At 39.4% G+C, this 15,210-nt stretch overlaps 2 protein-coding genes across 13 annotated transcripts in view; both read right to left on the bottom strand.

Moving 5' to 3' along the window:
* The window catches only part of CCDC34 (coiled-coil domain containing 34), a 170,158-nt gene extending 169,019 nt beyond the window's left edge, over positions 1-1,139 (bottom strand). For 6 of the 11 annotated variants that reach the window (XR_014135297.1, XR_014135296.1, XR_014135293.1 and 3 more), the window contains exon 1: positions 707-1,119. Coding sequence is in view for 6 of the 11 variants with exons in the window: in XM_060606245.3 (XP_060462228.1) it covers positions 707-1,047 (341 nt within the window). In the remaining 5 variants the exon portion in view is untranslated. Of the gene's footprint in view, positions 1-706 lie in introns of all 11 variants that reach the window. The other 5 variants (XM_060606244.3, XM_078433329.2, XM_060606241.2 and 2 more) reach the window with 4 other exon arrangements.
* Positions 1,140-4,520: 3,381 nt separating this feature from the next.
* The window catches only part of LGR4 (leucine rich repeat containing G protein-coupled receptor 4), a 102,198-nt gene continuing 91,508 nt past the window's right edge, over positions 4,521-15,210 (bottom strand). For both annotated transcript variants that reach the window (XM_060606247.3, XM_060606248.3), the window contains 7 exons: positions 14,535-14,600; positions 13,745-13,816; positions 12,045-12,116; positions 11,625-11,750; positions 10,665-10,780; positions 10,326-10,409; positions 4,521-7,391 (listed from right to left, as the gene is read on the bottom strand). In XM_060606247.3, coding sequence (XP_060462230.1) covers positions 6,115-7,391; positions 10,326-10,409; positions 10,665-10,780; positions 11,625-11,750; positions 12,045-12,116; positions 13,745-13,816; positions 14,535-14,600 — 1,813 coding nt within the window. In that variant the 3' untranslated portion in view covers positions 4,521-6,114. The remainder of the gene's footprint in view (positions 7,392-10,325; positions 10,410-10,664; positions 10,781-11,624; positions 11,751-12,044; positions 12,117-13,744; positions 13,817-14,534; positions 14,601-15,210) is intronic.

Here is a 15,210-nt window from a genome sequence, read left to right as displayed (position 1 = left end):
GAGTAGAGGCCATGTCTATCTTGTTTATGGTCCCCCGTATCTAGATTAGTATGTGGCACAAACTAGATGTTTGCTGAGTAATTGTAGAAATTTAAAAAAAAAAAAAAAGAAAAAGGTGATTTTAATAATCTCTTTGGTTCTAGCACTGACTCGGTGATTTCTATTCTGTTCAGTGAGTGGTCAGACCAGACCCAGCCTTGTCTGTGGATGCGGAGATGGACATTGCTAATCTATGTTTCAGCTCCTCATTTATGGCCCCCAAAGCAATACTGCTTTACTACAACCTCCTTCACTGGCAATCAGATCTTTTTCAAAATAACCCAGGTACTACCAAGGCGCAGGAAAGAATTTTGGTGTTAAGGGTTTGAACAAGAGTTCTGGTGTCCACAATCTGACTTGTGAATATTCAGGAAACTCCTGAAATGGTGGAAAATTTTGTGTTTTTGAGACTACGTACGTTTTTCTGCACAGGGACTGTAGCGATCATATTCTCAGTTAAAGAGATTTAGAACCCTAGAAAATCTGCAGGCATGTGTGAGAACTGGCCCACAACTCTACGTGCAAACAGCAGCGGCACCTCAGAATGCAGGGGCCTGCACGGCCCCGAGGCGGGCGCCAGGAGAGTGTCTGGCCGCCAGAAGAAGGCGCTTGCAAGGGTCTAAGGGATCTTGAGAGGGGCAGTACCGGCCCGTGGCCCAGGGTTTACCTGACGCACCCCTGTAACTCCACTCCTCTCAGGTTCGCCACCTTAGCTTCTGAATCCTGAGCATCTTCCTCCACGTCCTCCTCATCCTCCCCGTCGCCATCGTCGTAGTCAAACGGGAAGCTCTGGTGGCCAAGGGGAGACAACAGTGACATGGTGGAATTGCTGCAGCTCAGCGGCGGCGACGGCGAGCAGACCGTCACCGTCTCCGGCCCCTGCCCCGGGGCGCCCGCCATGAGGTCGGAGAAGGGGCCGGAGGAAGGCCGAGACCTGGACCTGCAGCCGGCCGAGGACCGAGCGTCGGAAGCCGGCGAAGCAGCCCCCCACAGCCCGGCCGCCCACATCGGGCCCGCCAAGTTCAAACCGGCAGAGTGGCGGCGGGGACGTGCTCTCCCAGCAGGCCCCGCGCGCGCCGGGCCGGCCTATACCGGCGGGCGCAGACCTCGCGTTGCCATGGCGACACGTGGAAGCCGCGAGGGCTTTGTCCCCGCCTGCCGAGCGCGGCTCGCTGCGCCCGGGCCTCCCTCTGCCCGCCGCTGACAGCGTGCGGGGCACGTCCCTCGTTTGCTGTTCATGTAGTACAAGAAATGTGCTGTCACTGAGCGAGGCAGAGCAAGAGGCGGAAGCCAAAACTACCGCCGTATACTTAACAGGTCAGGGTTTTAAGGATCAGTCATTTCTTACCGCACACAGCCATATTTTATGGGGAGAGGAGAGCGAACTTTATCCAAGTTTCCAAGTGTATCCAAGCATGCTCTTTGAGGGCAATCTTCCGTTGTTTTGGGTAGCACCTCATTTGCCTGACATCTTAAGTAACTAGTGTGTCGGTGCATGTGAATTTTGAGGTCTTTTTGAAGCTTCTAATTTACAAGGGGCTGTGCTAAGCACTAAAGATAGAGTAAAAGCCCTGCCTTCACACGTTCCTCATTCTTTTGTGGAGTAGAATCATCGTATTAAAATATTATGTGATCTGCATTTTATGATTTTTTTGGTGAGACCTCGGAAGGAGCACTGTCCTTTTCAGGTACTGGGAATAGGGATGAAGGTAGCAAGGAAGAAGTGATAGACAATAAACCTGGATGCTTTGTTCATGCTGACAAAACTGTGCACACTTGTAAATAAATATGGCTTTGGTCCAGCTTATGGTGCATATTACTAGTAGAAATATCAGACTGAAAAGTGACAAAGGCTAAGACAGCACACAAAATTTGTTATTGACCAAAGAGTAATAGAAAATTTTTGATGAAATTTAGATCTGTAAAATTTGACACATGAGAATGAGGTACGGCAGAAATAATAGCAACCAAGGGCAATTCACAAGGCAGTAGCTATAATTAATAAAGTATGACATGGTTGAAACTATTTTAGTGGAATGCTAATTTTTGTTAATTTTGTTAAAATTTTCAGTAAAAACAAAATGAAAATGGCAGAAAATTAGATCAATTTAACTGTGGTAATATAGTCAATCAAGAAATAAAACTGGCTTAGTGGAGTTTACATTCTGTACTTCTTGAGTTACTTCTGTTATTCAATATTGGCAGATCTGGTTAAGACTTTTATGAGAACCTCCCTAGAATCAGTAACAGCATTAAAAGGCCTCGGGCCACTTCAGGGCTTCATCGGAGGTAACAAACTATTCCCAACATAATCTGACATCCCTGAAGCAGAGGAGGAAAAACCATAAAAGTGTTAGTATGAAGGGGACCTGGATTTGAATCAGTGATGTTCTTCTTACTCATGAGATTCCCTTAAACAAGCTCTTTGGCTTTCCTAACTTACTCCTTTGTAACAGGGAGGTAACCTATCTCCCAGTCATTAGTGTGTCATTAATTCTCAAAGTTTCTGGCATAGGACCTGACAGAGAAAATGGAAAATGATAAATTGTGTCATTTAAACTCCCAAACTTTTCCACTTTGACCTCTTGGTATAGGAATCTAAAATGTCATACGTTTCTGCCTCCTCAAAATGTTTGACTAAACAAATTATGTCCTTCCCTTGATGTCTTGAGAATCGTCATAATGACCATCTACTGCATTGTGCTGTAGCAACACTGGAGATAATGAACCAAAGAGATCCATGGCATTGGTGCTGGGGCTTGAACATAATTGAGTCCTGTGGTCTCCTTTCTTACAGTGCCTTGTCATTACTGTGACTGAGAAGCCATAATCAAGTTTGGTAGAATTATATATACATGTATAAATAAGCTCAAAAGAAGGCCTCCCCCCACTTAAGTTTTTGGTAACTTCTCTACTTACTACTCATTTTCACTTTCATGGTACAGTTGAGATAAATTTTTATTTTTTGCTGATTTTGTAACCTCGTACAAGAGTAACTTTTGCTTAAAAATCCCTATCTGACTTTGTTACAAAAACACCATTACCAGTTAGCCTTGTAGCAATAATTAGGCAACTTTTAAAAATTTATCCCTGGACATACTGAAACTTTACAGATGAAACATGTCTTAGATTCACTTCAAAATAATCCAAGGGGTAGGGGTGCCTGGATGGTTCGGTCCGTTAGATGTCCAACTGTTGATTTAGGCTCAGGTCATGATCTTGCAGTTCATGAGTTTGAGCCCCACTTCAGGCTCTGAGCTGACAGTGTGGAACCTGCTTGGGATTCTCTCTGTCCCTGTCTCTCTCTGCCCCTCCCCTGCTTACGCTCTCCATCTCTCTCAAAATAAATAAATAGATGACAAGAAATAATCCAAGGGGCAGATGGATTAGAGCGAGTTAGTGAATGGGACGCAGATGAAACAAGATTTACCATGTGCTGTTGATAATTGCCACAGTTGGGTGATGGGTACCTGGGGTGAAGGCTGAGGTGATGGGAAGGGTAATTATACTACTCTTTTTGTTATGGAAATTCCAGACACAAAGTTAAGTTTAAAACAAATGAACAAAACCAAAAGCCGATGTCTCACATTAAGAAGAACTGGGTACTGGTTTGCTTTCTTATCTGTTGTGTAGGATTTAGCTATTCACTTAAATTTCATCAAGTCCTCTATTTTCTCGTCTGTAAAATTAGGGCTTGATGATTGTGAATATTTATAGCTAAGCATTTGGGCAACTGACTACATTTGGTATCATGGATTACTAATCATTTGCTTTCATTATTTAGTTTTTTAAAGTGATCTCTACATCCGGGATGCCTGCGTAGCTCAGTCCATTAAGCGGCCAACTCTTGGTTTCAGCTCAGGTCATGATCTTACCATTTGTGAGTTCAGTTCAAGGCCCACATCAGGCTCTGTGCTGACAGCATGGAGCTTCCCTGAGATTCTCTCTCTCCTCTCTCTCTACCCCTCCCCTACTCACACTGTGCCCCCCCCCCCAATAAATAAACATTAAAAAAAATTAAAAAAAAAAGTAATCTCTACATCCAAGCTGGTGGGGCTTGAATTTACAACCCCGAGATGAAGAGTTGCACGCTCCACCAGCTAAGCTAGCTAGGAACCCCAATCATTTGCTTTTAAACAAAGACCTAATTAATGGTAGTCTCTTAAATTTCACAATTTGTTTTCCACGAGTTATCATTCAGACTCAAGATGCAATAGTGTTTCCCACTACATGTATAGCACAGTCTATAGTTGAGGTATCTGCTATTCTATGTTTTAAATGAAATGTGAAGTTTTCGGTAACTTGAATTTTGGAGAAAAAACACTTCTAGCTAGATTTTTTTCCAAGTTATGATTTAATATTTATCAGATGTGTAAATAAACAAACATGATAGCAACTTTAAAAACTTGTGAATAGTTGGCCTTACAAAATTACATCACACTGTAAATAAATCCCTCCCGCATTTTATACAAACTACATGATTTTGATATACAAAGATTCTGTTTTTATTACACTGACAATGTACAACCAAGACTATTTACAAGGCAAAAAAAAAGTATATAAACCACAATTTAACATTCTGCTACTGGCAGCCACTACAGTTTAGGAGGTAGCTTTAATTAAACGAAATGAACAGAAGCCACATTTCCCAACTTGTGTTCTAAAAATAATTTACATAAGATAAAAATTCATTATATGCACATTATATACAGTTTAACTATTAAACTGCAAACTAGCTTAATGTTTTTTAGTATATCCTGAATAACTAATATGGCAGTGGGTTTGCTATTGATTTAGCATATGGTTCAAAAAACATAACTTTAAGACTCCACATAGTGACATGTCAAAAGTCCATGGATAAGAATCAAGTAAAATTTTTAATTGTTAAAGACATAGGTCTAAGCTTTATTCTTTTTCTTAAATGACAGATTTGTTTTATCTCACAAGGACACAGTATCTGAACTGTAGCATAGGCTCTTTCGTATTTAAATCACAGTAAGGGGAAAATGTATGGAAGCTACCATGTAACAACACAGGTTCAGGAGAATCCAGCTCACTAAGAAATAATTATAAGTGCTTTGTGTCATAATTACTCCCAATTTCTTCCAACTTAATACAATAATTTACCACTGTTTATTTTCTGCGTAATTCAAACTATATGTAGATAACATACCAACAAAATTGGAAAGTGTCGGTTCAGCCAATGATACTAAGAAATGAAATGTTTTTTAACGAGAACATTCCACAGAGCCATCAAGTCCCTCAGATACTATTAAAATCCCATATCAGTTAGTAGCTTAGCCAAATCTACCAAACCCACACAACAATGAGTCCTTTACTTTTTCCTAGTGTGGTCACAAGACACTGAGGGCAAAATTACTGGGTTTGCACCACAGCGAAGCGTGACCACTGAAAACACACGTTCAGCTATTCTTTTAAAATCTAACAGTTGTTAATATTGTTTTAAAAACATCTTCAGGTTTTAGGTTTATAAATCACTTAAACAGAATTTATGATTCTGTTATGTGAAAGATGGGACCAGAAAATGCAATCAGGCGATGCCTACTCTTCTGTTCTCACAGTTTTACCTGGGAGACAATCCCTTTTTTGGCCCTGCAGTTAAGTTGTCCTGAGATTAATGACGAACCATTAGGTAAAATTAGCAAGACTTTTTCTTAGCTACATAAAATCACATTTTAAAATATTCTTAAAAAAATATTAACAGCTGTTGTTCACCTTGTGCTTAGTTCAGAAATCGGTATAAATCTGCTTCTCATGGATCAGGAAAACCTAACATGATATTGCTATGATATACATAAAATTTTTCAAGTTATAAACTTGTTCCAAACAGACCACACATTGCTTGCACGTTGCATTTTCCATCCACTGACAGGTTAGGCACTTGTTCCTTGAGAACGTCTGGTTTCAGAAATCAACTGCCCCCCTTCTCCTCCTTCTAAGTGACACACCAGGCAGTGATCCCAGAAGTGCTTCCCAGATGAAAGGTCAGACCAGGGTTCTTCTCTAAATGCTGTGATTTTGGTTGATGGGGGAAACAGTTACAAACACACCAGTTCAGTCTTTGACTCTCGGTAGATTATAAGCATAGCGCACCAAAGGGAATCCTCGACTCTGATAGAAGCAGGCTCGTCCGCAGGCCTGCACCTGGTCCGAACTGTCCGAGACAAAGGAATCCTCTTCGTCTGCATAATCAGAGTGGGCGGATTGCGTGCCGCAGTCGGACCAATAGCTGTCCGGTCTTTGGCAAGAACCCACCGCCAATGCAGGACAGCTGTGTGATTTTATTAAGTGTTTGCAGGACACTGGCTTTGTCAAAAGAAAGGACTCACAGCAGTCACACACGGCCAGGTTACCCTGCAAATGCGAGTACATGCCACAGTCATAGTAGAAATCCTGTTCCACGCAGCCAGCCTGGCTACCGATGGACACTGACACCGATCCGCTCTTCTTGGTAATGTGTCGCTTCAGTGACTTCCAGTCGTCTTTAAACTTTGGGTTGAAGAACACATAGAGGACTGGATTCAGGCAAGCGGGCAACGGGAAGAAGATCAGAGTGACAGACTTCATAATTTCAGGGCTGATGGAGACCGCAGTGATCAATGGCGCAAAGGAGAAAAACGCAACGGGGCAAAAAAAGATGCAGTTGGTGAAGATGAGCCAGGCAACGTGCTTAATCATGTTAGAATGTGCGTTCTGTGAAAGGTCCTCCTTTTCCAAGTTGCAGTACAGTTTTGTGTAGACGATGGCCATTAATAAAAATGCCAGGGAGTTTAACAACACTAAGGTTACAGTGAATCCTAGAGATGGCGTTTCTCCCGTGGGGAATGGCAAGCAGAGGGGTGAGGCAGAATACTCCCCGCTGTGGAAAAGTGGAAAACAGCCTGCCACTGCAGCTCCCAGAAAAGCAAGAAGGGCAGCAGCCCGGAAGTGCTTGACACGACGGCTTTTCCCGTTTTTCATGACATCTTTTGCAGATAAGCTTCTTTCGACAGCTGCCAGCATTAATAGAAATATGGCACTTTCGGAGGAGAAAATTGCAAGAAACCCGGCTATCCTGCACCCATTGCCAATCTCCCACCAAATGCCAAATTCAGCAAATCTTCCCCAGGACACGGCGTCCAGAAAAGTTAAGATGCCGGTGTAAGCTCCCATGAATAAGTTGGATACAGAAATGAGGCCTATGAACAGTTTGGAGGAAGGCAGTGATGTACAAGATGCAAATGTGGTTAAAATGACCAGCAGGTTGAAAAACACCGCAACCAGGAAAATGAACCACACGGTAAGACGGATCATCCAACTTCCCAGTAAGTACTCGCAGGGCTTAAAGGCACCTAAAACAAGAGAGAAATAAAAGACAATTTAGAAAACACCATATTCCTGTACGCTCTGGACTGCAAGAAAAGTAAGGATGGTTAATCTAGCATAATTAAATCTGCTGCTACAACTGAATTGAACCAAACTGAAAAGATGACTATTTCTTAGATATTTTAGTCACTGGACTAGGCTATTTTAAAAATAACTGATTTGGGGGTGCCTGGGTGGCTTAGTCAGCTAAGCATCAGACTCTTGGTTTTGGCTCAGGTCATGATCTCACAGTTCGTGGGGTTGAGCCCTGCATTGGGCTCTGTGCTGGCAATGCGGACACGGCTTGGAATTCTCTCTCTCCTTCTCTCTCTCAAAATACATAAATAAAGCTAAAAAATAATAATAAAATTACTACCATTGAGGCATATTTTAAAATCTTTAAATAAAAATAACTGACTTTAATTTCTTTTATTAAATATTTGGTAAAGTCATACCAAAGGCATATATATGCATATGCATATATATAGGCACCGTCCTATAACATATATATATATATATAGGACGGTGCCTCATACCTGATAAGTACTTGATACACTGAAGGCTTGTAATTAGATAAACTAGGGCTTTAATATGGGGTTCATAACTTGCTACTCTTCCTTAAGAAAGCAACTTAAACCTCTATAAATTTCATTTTCTCACTTGTGGACAATAATGCCTATTTTATAGCATTGTGTAGCTTAAATAAAATTACATCCATGAGATACGCAAGAAAGTTACTAGGTACAGAGGTGGACTTCTATAAATACTAGGTCCTTTTCTTTTCTTTCTTTTTTTTAAATATTTATTTATTTCTGAGAGAGAGAGAAACAGCACAAGCGGGAGAGGGGCAGAGAGAGAAGGAGACACAGAATCTGAAGCAGGCTCCAGGCTCTGAGCTGTCAGCACAGAGCCCAGTGTGGGGCTAGAACTCACGAACCGTGAGATCATGACCTTTAAGTCAGCCGCTTAAGCAACTGAGCCACCCAGGTGCCCCTAGGTCCTTTTCTTCTTCCTTCCCAGTCCCAATACAGCTTTTAAAAATTATGTATGTGTATGTATGTACATGTATATATGTGGCTTTCAAGGGCAATCTGATGAAGCAGATTAAGATAGGTATAATTATACCCACTTTCCATCCAGAGAAATTGAGACGTCAAAGTGTTCAACAGACCTGACAAAAGTTATTCAATAAGACAATAAATAGAGTGAGGGCAAAACCACACTGATGTTAGCTATTCATACAAAGCCACATCCAATAAAACCCTGTGAAATTTAAACTAGAATTGCAAGAACTAATTTAGTAACTAAATTGTATGTACTTTGACGGGCTAGTTATGTCACAAATGACAACTATTTTATTTTAAAATTAGTAAAGGAAAACTAAATTTTGTTTACAAAGCTCAAGAAAACTATGTATTACAATTGCCTAAAACACATGTTCTGATGTATCTTTCTGAACTGTCATGAACTTTGATACATCCCACATTTTAAATTGCTGAGACATTCACAGACCTTACAAGCCAGCTCAGCAACATTTATATCTATCTGACTTCCAAATATCACAAGAAACTTAAAAAAATTTTTATCCTCCCCCCCCCCCCACCCCCTTAGGAAATGTTAGGAGGAAGCTTCCACCTTTATCTCTGTATCTGAACTCATCTTCCTTCAAGGAAGAAGGAGTAGCTCATCTGACCTGAGAGAACAGGACATCCTTTTGGAAGTGTCTGGTAGGTGGAGATACTCTCCCCTGGGAAGCAGGCTCCACCCAGTCACTGTCTGAAAACTGGCTGCCTCCTCCAGTTCTAACAGATGGATCCCACTCTCTGCTACTCCCTGCTTCTGCGTGAGCACATGGGGGTCTGTGTTTTACTACAGCTGAGTGGGGAGTCAAGCCCGCAGTGTAACTCTACCGCAGTGGGGGGAGTGGGGAGGAATCTTAGACCAACTTTCTTCCTGGCTAAGGTTTAAATTCAGTGTAGAGAAAATGGAATCCCTGCCTGTTCAGGTCTAGTCTCCTCTTTAACAAAGCTGTTCCCTTCTCATTGGGTTGTCAGTTCCTTATGCACATTCTCTAATACAAGAACCCCAATCAGTCAGTGAGCAAGCTCCACCCTCTTAACTTCCAACAATTAATTCAGAACCTAGATAATATACACTGCCTACGCTGAAATGATTCTTGCCGATTCCATTTGCTCATCTGGTCACTTTAAGCTCATTCTCAACACAGGCACTGTGCTAAGTATTAAAAGAATACATACACAGCCCCTTAAAAAGCTCACAATTCAGCAGTCATCATTAGAAAGTCCATAATACTTTTGATTCTGAGTTATAAACTCAATATTCAGATCATCCCATGTTATTATATTAAAAAAAATTCTACTTCATAGCACACCAGTTAGCCAATTATTTATTTTTTTCTTTTACAGTAAAATTCCAAATCTATCTTCGCTGATAGATGAGGCAGAGTCCAACATTATGGTCACAACCAAATATGTGGTCTCATTTTAGTAACTTTCCCAAGTCCACTAAAGTTCAGTGAAATAAAGTAGAAAGAAAAGGAAAATCAAAGTTGCATTAAAAAAAAAAAAGGTAACACTAAAAATCCTTGCAGATCAGTAAGTCCTAGAACTGGTCGCTAGAGTTAAAGAAGCATTCAGAAAGTGCTTCTCGATTTTGCATGTGCATAACCCTCCAGGGAACTAGGTAACACGGAGACTCTGAGTCAATAAGTCTGGGACAGAGATTCTGCAAGGGACGCCTAAGCTCCTGGTATGCAGACCACCGCTTGAGGCAGAAGGCCTTGTGAGATCATCTAGCACCACTCCTGTTACAAAAAAATCACATCCCGCCCCCAAGTTTTAGTTCTATGTGCCTAATGTTTATTTAGAGCAAGACACTACAGCAAAATGTGTTGGGCATACCTGTGGAGGGCGTACAGTGGATAATTATTTGACTGTGTTCTTCATTCTCTGCACTGCTCGTGACACCCGCTGCACCCGTGGGACCTGAATAGATAACGTAAACTGCTTAATTCCAGTTTTATGCAGTTCAAAAGAACCATACTTTCCTGCAATATTCTCTCTTGTACATGAGTTGAGTTCAGCTTCCATGAGGCTTAATAACATACTAAAGATGCAAGTAACACAGTCTATGCCGTTTTCTCACATATTTCCTATTTATTCTTCAAAAATGATTACAATAACAGAGACTTGAATTAATGCCATAAAGCACATTCTATTTTAAAAAGTACATGCACTCGCCTTTATCCTTTGCCACACTGTGGTCCTGGAGGCTGGTATCTTCCGTGTTTGAATGTGCATAAGAGTCACAACCCCAAAATGCACAGCACTGATAAGCATATGGTACTGATAAAGACCTGGAGAAAATTGCAAAATCTACATTGAAGAACAACTTCACAGACATGCTTTTGTTTTGTAAAAAGTATTTCAATGTTTAAGTGCCCTAGGAGTCAGACCTGACTGTCACATGCTTTAAAAACTGGTCATTAGCCTCTCTGGGCCTCAGTTTCCTCATCTGCGAAAAGAACTCGGGTAGGTGACACCATGAATTTCTCTTTTCATATAAGATGTGCTTTTAAAAGCTGAATTTAAAACAAACCATATTTACAATTTAGGAGTAATACCGCAATTTAAAGTGAAATCTTATCAGACTCCCTTTATACGTGAATTTACCATGCTTAATTTATCATAGGATACTGGTAGTTTCATTTCATATTAATGTCCCAGATCATTTGCGACTTTACACCATTAAATGAATTTACTTTGTTCACATAAGTGTAATCAAAATATTTATTTTCTTCTCCCACAGTAATATCCCCAAGCCTTGTCTCTACTATATCAAATATCTCTATGAAGTATTACACTACTGTATCAATTTTCTGTAGGTTCACACTTATCTGGTTCTCCCCACATTGTTCATGACAAATCTACTGTATTAAAAAACCAGTCTGATGAATGGCTACATTATCTCCTGACAGCCTCAAGGGCTGGAAATTCATGTTCTCAAAAACTAAGGCGTAATGCTCATGTTCTAATTTTTTTTTTTTTTTTTTTTACCAAATTTGTGAGGACTGAGGTAGAAAATACTCTTAACTTATAGCCTCCCAGAAAATCTGGGAACCACAGCCCAAAACTAGCCTACTCTATATTTTAGGGGCGCACCATAACCCCAACAAAAAAGAAAAAGAAGCAAAAACGCACCTGAGATTAACAAAATCTTTTGCTGCTAGGGCTTCTTGTAGCTTGAAGTTGCCAACAAGTTTCAGTTGATTTAGCCCATTCAGGCCTTCCGTAGGAAATGAAGTTAATTCGTTGAAACTTACATCTCTAAAATGTGAATGAGACTTTAAATTAACTCCGAAGATGCAAATTACACAAAAACCTCTGTACATGTGTAAACATCATAAATACTAGAGCTCTAAGAGGAAGTTCAGGCGTGCCGAAACAATAGTTCTGGCATTCATCTTGCCTTCCTAGAAGGTGTCACTATATCACTGTGGCTTAGCATTTATACAAGGGAGCAACTAAACAGAAAAAAATATTTTGATAGGACAATGCCAAAACACAAGTTCCTGTAGACTATTACTTTCAGGACATTACTGCATAAAATCATCAACTTACAGGTTAGTTATTGACCCAAGCTTGGCAAAAGCTCTGCTGTGAATTTCATGGATCAGGTTTCTACTCAGATCTCTGCAATTATAAGAATAACATGTTAATCTTTTCAAATAAATTCAAACTGCAGTTACTCTGACTATACTTTGGAATTTGAGGTAGTCACAGTATCCCTGATAAGATAATAAATCTTATTAATCTCGCCCAACAACTCCATGTTTATGTTGAATTCTTCTCCTTCACAAAAATCTATTTCTTGGAATGGGTTCCACGGAGCAATAATTCTAGTTGGCACCTGTTTCAAAACAGTTGTGAATTTTCTCCACCTTATCCTTCTGGTACCAGTTCAAAAATATAAATGATATGATATAACCTTTGGTACTATTAAGTAGGTGAGGAAAAACTCAGCTCCTGACAAAGCTGAAAATAAAAACAGGTTTCATACTATTTGCTTTCTCAAAGGTCAGTGATAAGGCCCCGAGGGAAGACAAATAATCAATATGTAAACAAGAGCATTCCAGAAGGGCTTCAGATATCATTCTTTCCCAAGCAGGAAATAAAAATCATATCAACACCAGAGCTGTACTGTATTCAGAAACACACCCTGAGAAATTCTGATATCGCAGAATTAATAAAACAAATAATCTGCAACCACACTTAAACTGAGCATTAAGGGAAATTTAAAGACATCTCCCGGATAACAGGACATATCGGCAAACTTGATTTCGAATCAAAAAAGGCCAGCTTTTCACTGTTGTCGCTTATCGGTGCTCTACAAGTGACTGCAGCTAGGAGCCAGATCCCTTCCTCGCTACTGCCCAGACCCACACACAGTAAGACTGTCAGCCACAAGAAAAGATCCCAATCTCTAATAAAATACTTTGTAGTAGAAATTATTTTCTATTTCTTACTGGGATCTACTGGAAGACAGGAATCAATATATGTAATTTCACTTCGCCTTCAATTTTTCAAATTTGTTCTGTATTTTAAAAATATTCACTATTTTAGCATATTGTGTTTTCTGCACTAATGTTCTATAAATACAGGGACAAGGCCTGTCTTAGCCACCTCTATATCCCCAACTGCTTAATGGAAAACTTGGCACAAATATACACTCAACTACAAATATACTTTTCAAATGAGTGGGTCTGTTGCACATTAGCTATATTTGTTATGATATATACCCCAGTGTGAGGGTCTGCAAATTTTTCCTGTAGAGGGCCAAGTAGTAAATATTTTCACCTCTAGGTCATATGTTCTCTACTCCAACTCTTCAACTCTGCCATCGTATGGTTAAAGCAGTTTTAGACAACATTTAAAAGAGCATGGCTGTGTTCCAATAAAACTTAATTTACAAAAACAGAAGGCAGGCTGGACCCGGCCCACAGGCTATAGTTTGCCTACCCGCTGCTCTAATGGATTGGCAAACCTCATCACTGTGACTAGGAAACCAACAAGCTCCATCTCTCAGGTTGTATTACACCATTACACCATTTCACTTACCAACGTACAACAGCATAAATCAGCTAAGGCAAAAAATACTGAAAGTTAGATTATTTATAAAGTACCACGTGGTAAAATCTGAACAACATTTACACATAACAAATCACATCTTTAAGTATATCTATCATGGGAATTATAATGATAGATTAATTTATAACTTGACAAAAATTTTAGTTGTTTCTAATAATCAAAGAGAAACTTACAGAATCCTCAGAGATATCAGGCCTTGAAAAGTACCTTCTTTTATTTGGTGGATCTGATTACGTTGCAAAGAACTAAGGAAAAAAAATGAAGGAAAAAAGAGAAAAATTATTTTCAATTTTGAAAGAAAACATTTCTTAAACTTTGTCTAAGTTTAAATACTCATTCATAAATAACCTTGATTTTGTTGAAAGTAAGAGAACTGCCGTTTCCTCATCAATAACATGAAAGGGTTAGACTAATTGGTATTCCATCCCAATTTATGCTGGGAGTTAATGTACACTAGCTAAATTCCTTATTAACCCCATTCAGGAGAGCAGGAAGACAACATGGTAAAAAAGGACCCAAGACAATACAACCATACCAAGTACCATGGAAAGAAGGCTACAGGAAAAGTAAAGAAAGGGATCAGTGACGGGAGAATTAGTGCCTTCCTCTCCCCATCTCCCAACCAACTTCCATCAAAACTTATAGGTACACAGTAGGTATCTGGGTTTGATTTCCCTCAACAACCAGGAACAGTTTTTGTTTGTTTGTTTGTTTGTTTTTGTGTGTGTAGACAGCCCTCCCGCTGTACTGTCTCACAGAATGCCTGGTAAGTACCTAATAAATGCTGGTTGTATGACCACAACTAGTACAATATGACATTTATTCACAGGGATACCTGATTATATGCATTTATTTCTTTAATATTTCTAATTTCCTGATGGTAAAGCCATTATTTAAAATAGGAAATGTTCAATGAATCAACCATAAACCACAGCAAAAAGAGTAAGTTCAAGACCAACTTACATTTCTTCCAGAGCATGGCAACCATTAAAGCTTGGAAGGTCTTTTATATTGTTGTAAGACAAGTCCCTTAAAACAATGAAAATTAACAAATTAATTCTATGTTATCAGAATACTAAATTAAAAGAGCTGTACTCAGTATTGAAAACAGCACTAAGATCTGTAATAAAGACAGATGCCTGAAGAAAAGCATCTATTTTTTTTCTAAGACTTGTAAGTCTCTAGAGCGATATAACATGCTTAAGATTGCAAACTTGAAGTATATAATGTTGAGTACAGACAATATAAAATATATTAAAAACACTTAAAATTTTAAAAAATTTTAAAATAAAACTATTAAAAACATTAAGCATATAAAATATATAGATATGGAAAATATATAAAAATTATGTCTAAGTGGTAGATTTATGTGGTTTTTAATTTATATTTTTATAATTTTGTTTATACCATAAATAATTTCTGTTAATTATAAAGATTTAAGAGGAGTGGTATGCATAACTCACATTTTCAAAAAACTGTATATTAAACCAAATATAGGGACTCGTTAACTCTCACTTAATCCCACTGCAGTGTTTCCTCCATAGTGATCACTGTGCTTGATATTCCGTGACATGATTTAATGATTTGTTTAATCAATCAGTCACTTATTTTGTTACTATCTCTCTCCCCTGAATACTTA

This window comes from Panthera onca, chromosome D1 (genome assembly GCF_046562875.1).
Source record: "Panthera onca isolate mPanOnc1 chromosome D1, mPanOnc1 haplotype 2, whole genome shotgun sequence".
Classification (NCBI taxonomy): Eukaryota; Metazoa; Chordata; class Mammalia; order Carnivora; family Felidae; genus Panthera; species Panthera onca.
Note: the sequence above shows the minus strand (reverse complement) of the source record. Positions and strands in the feature narration are given on the sequence as shown.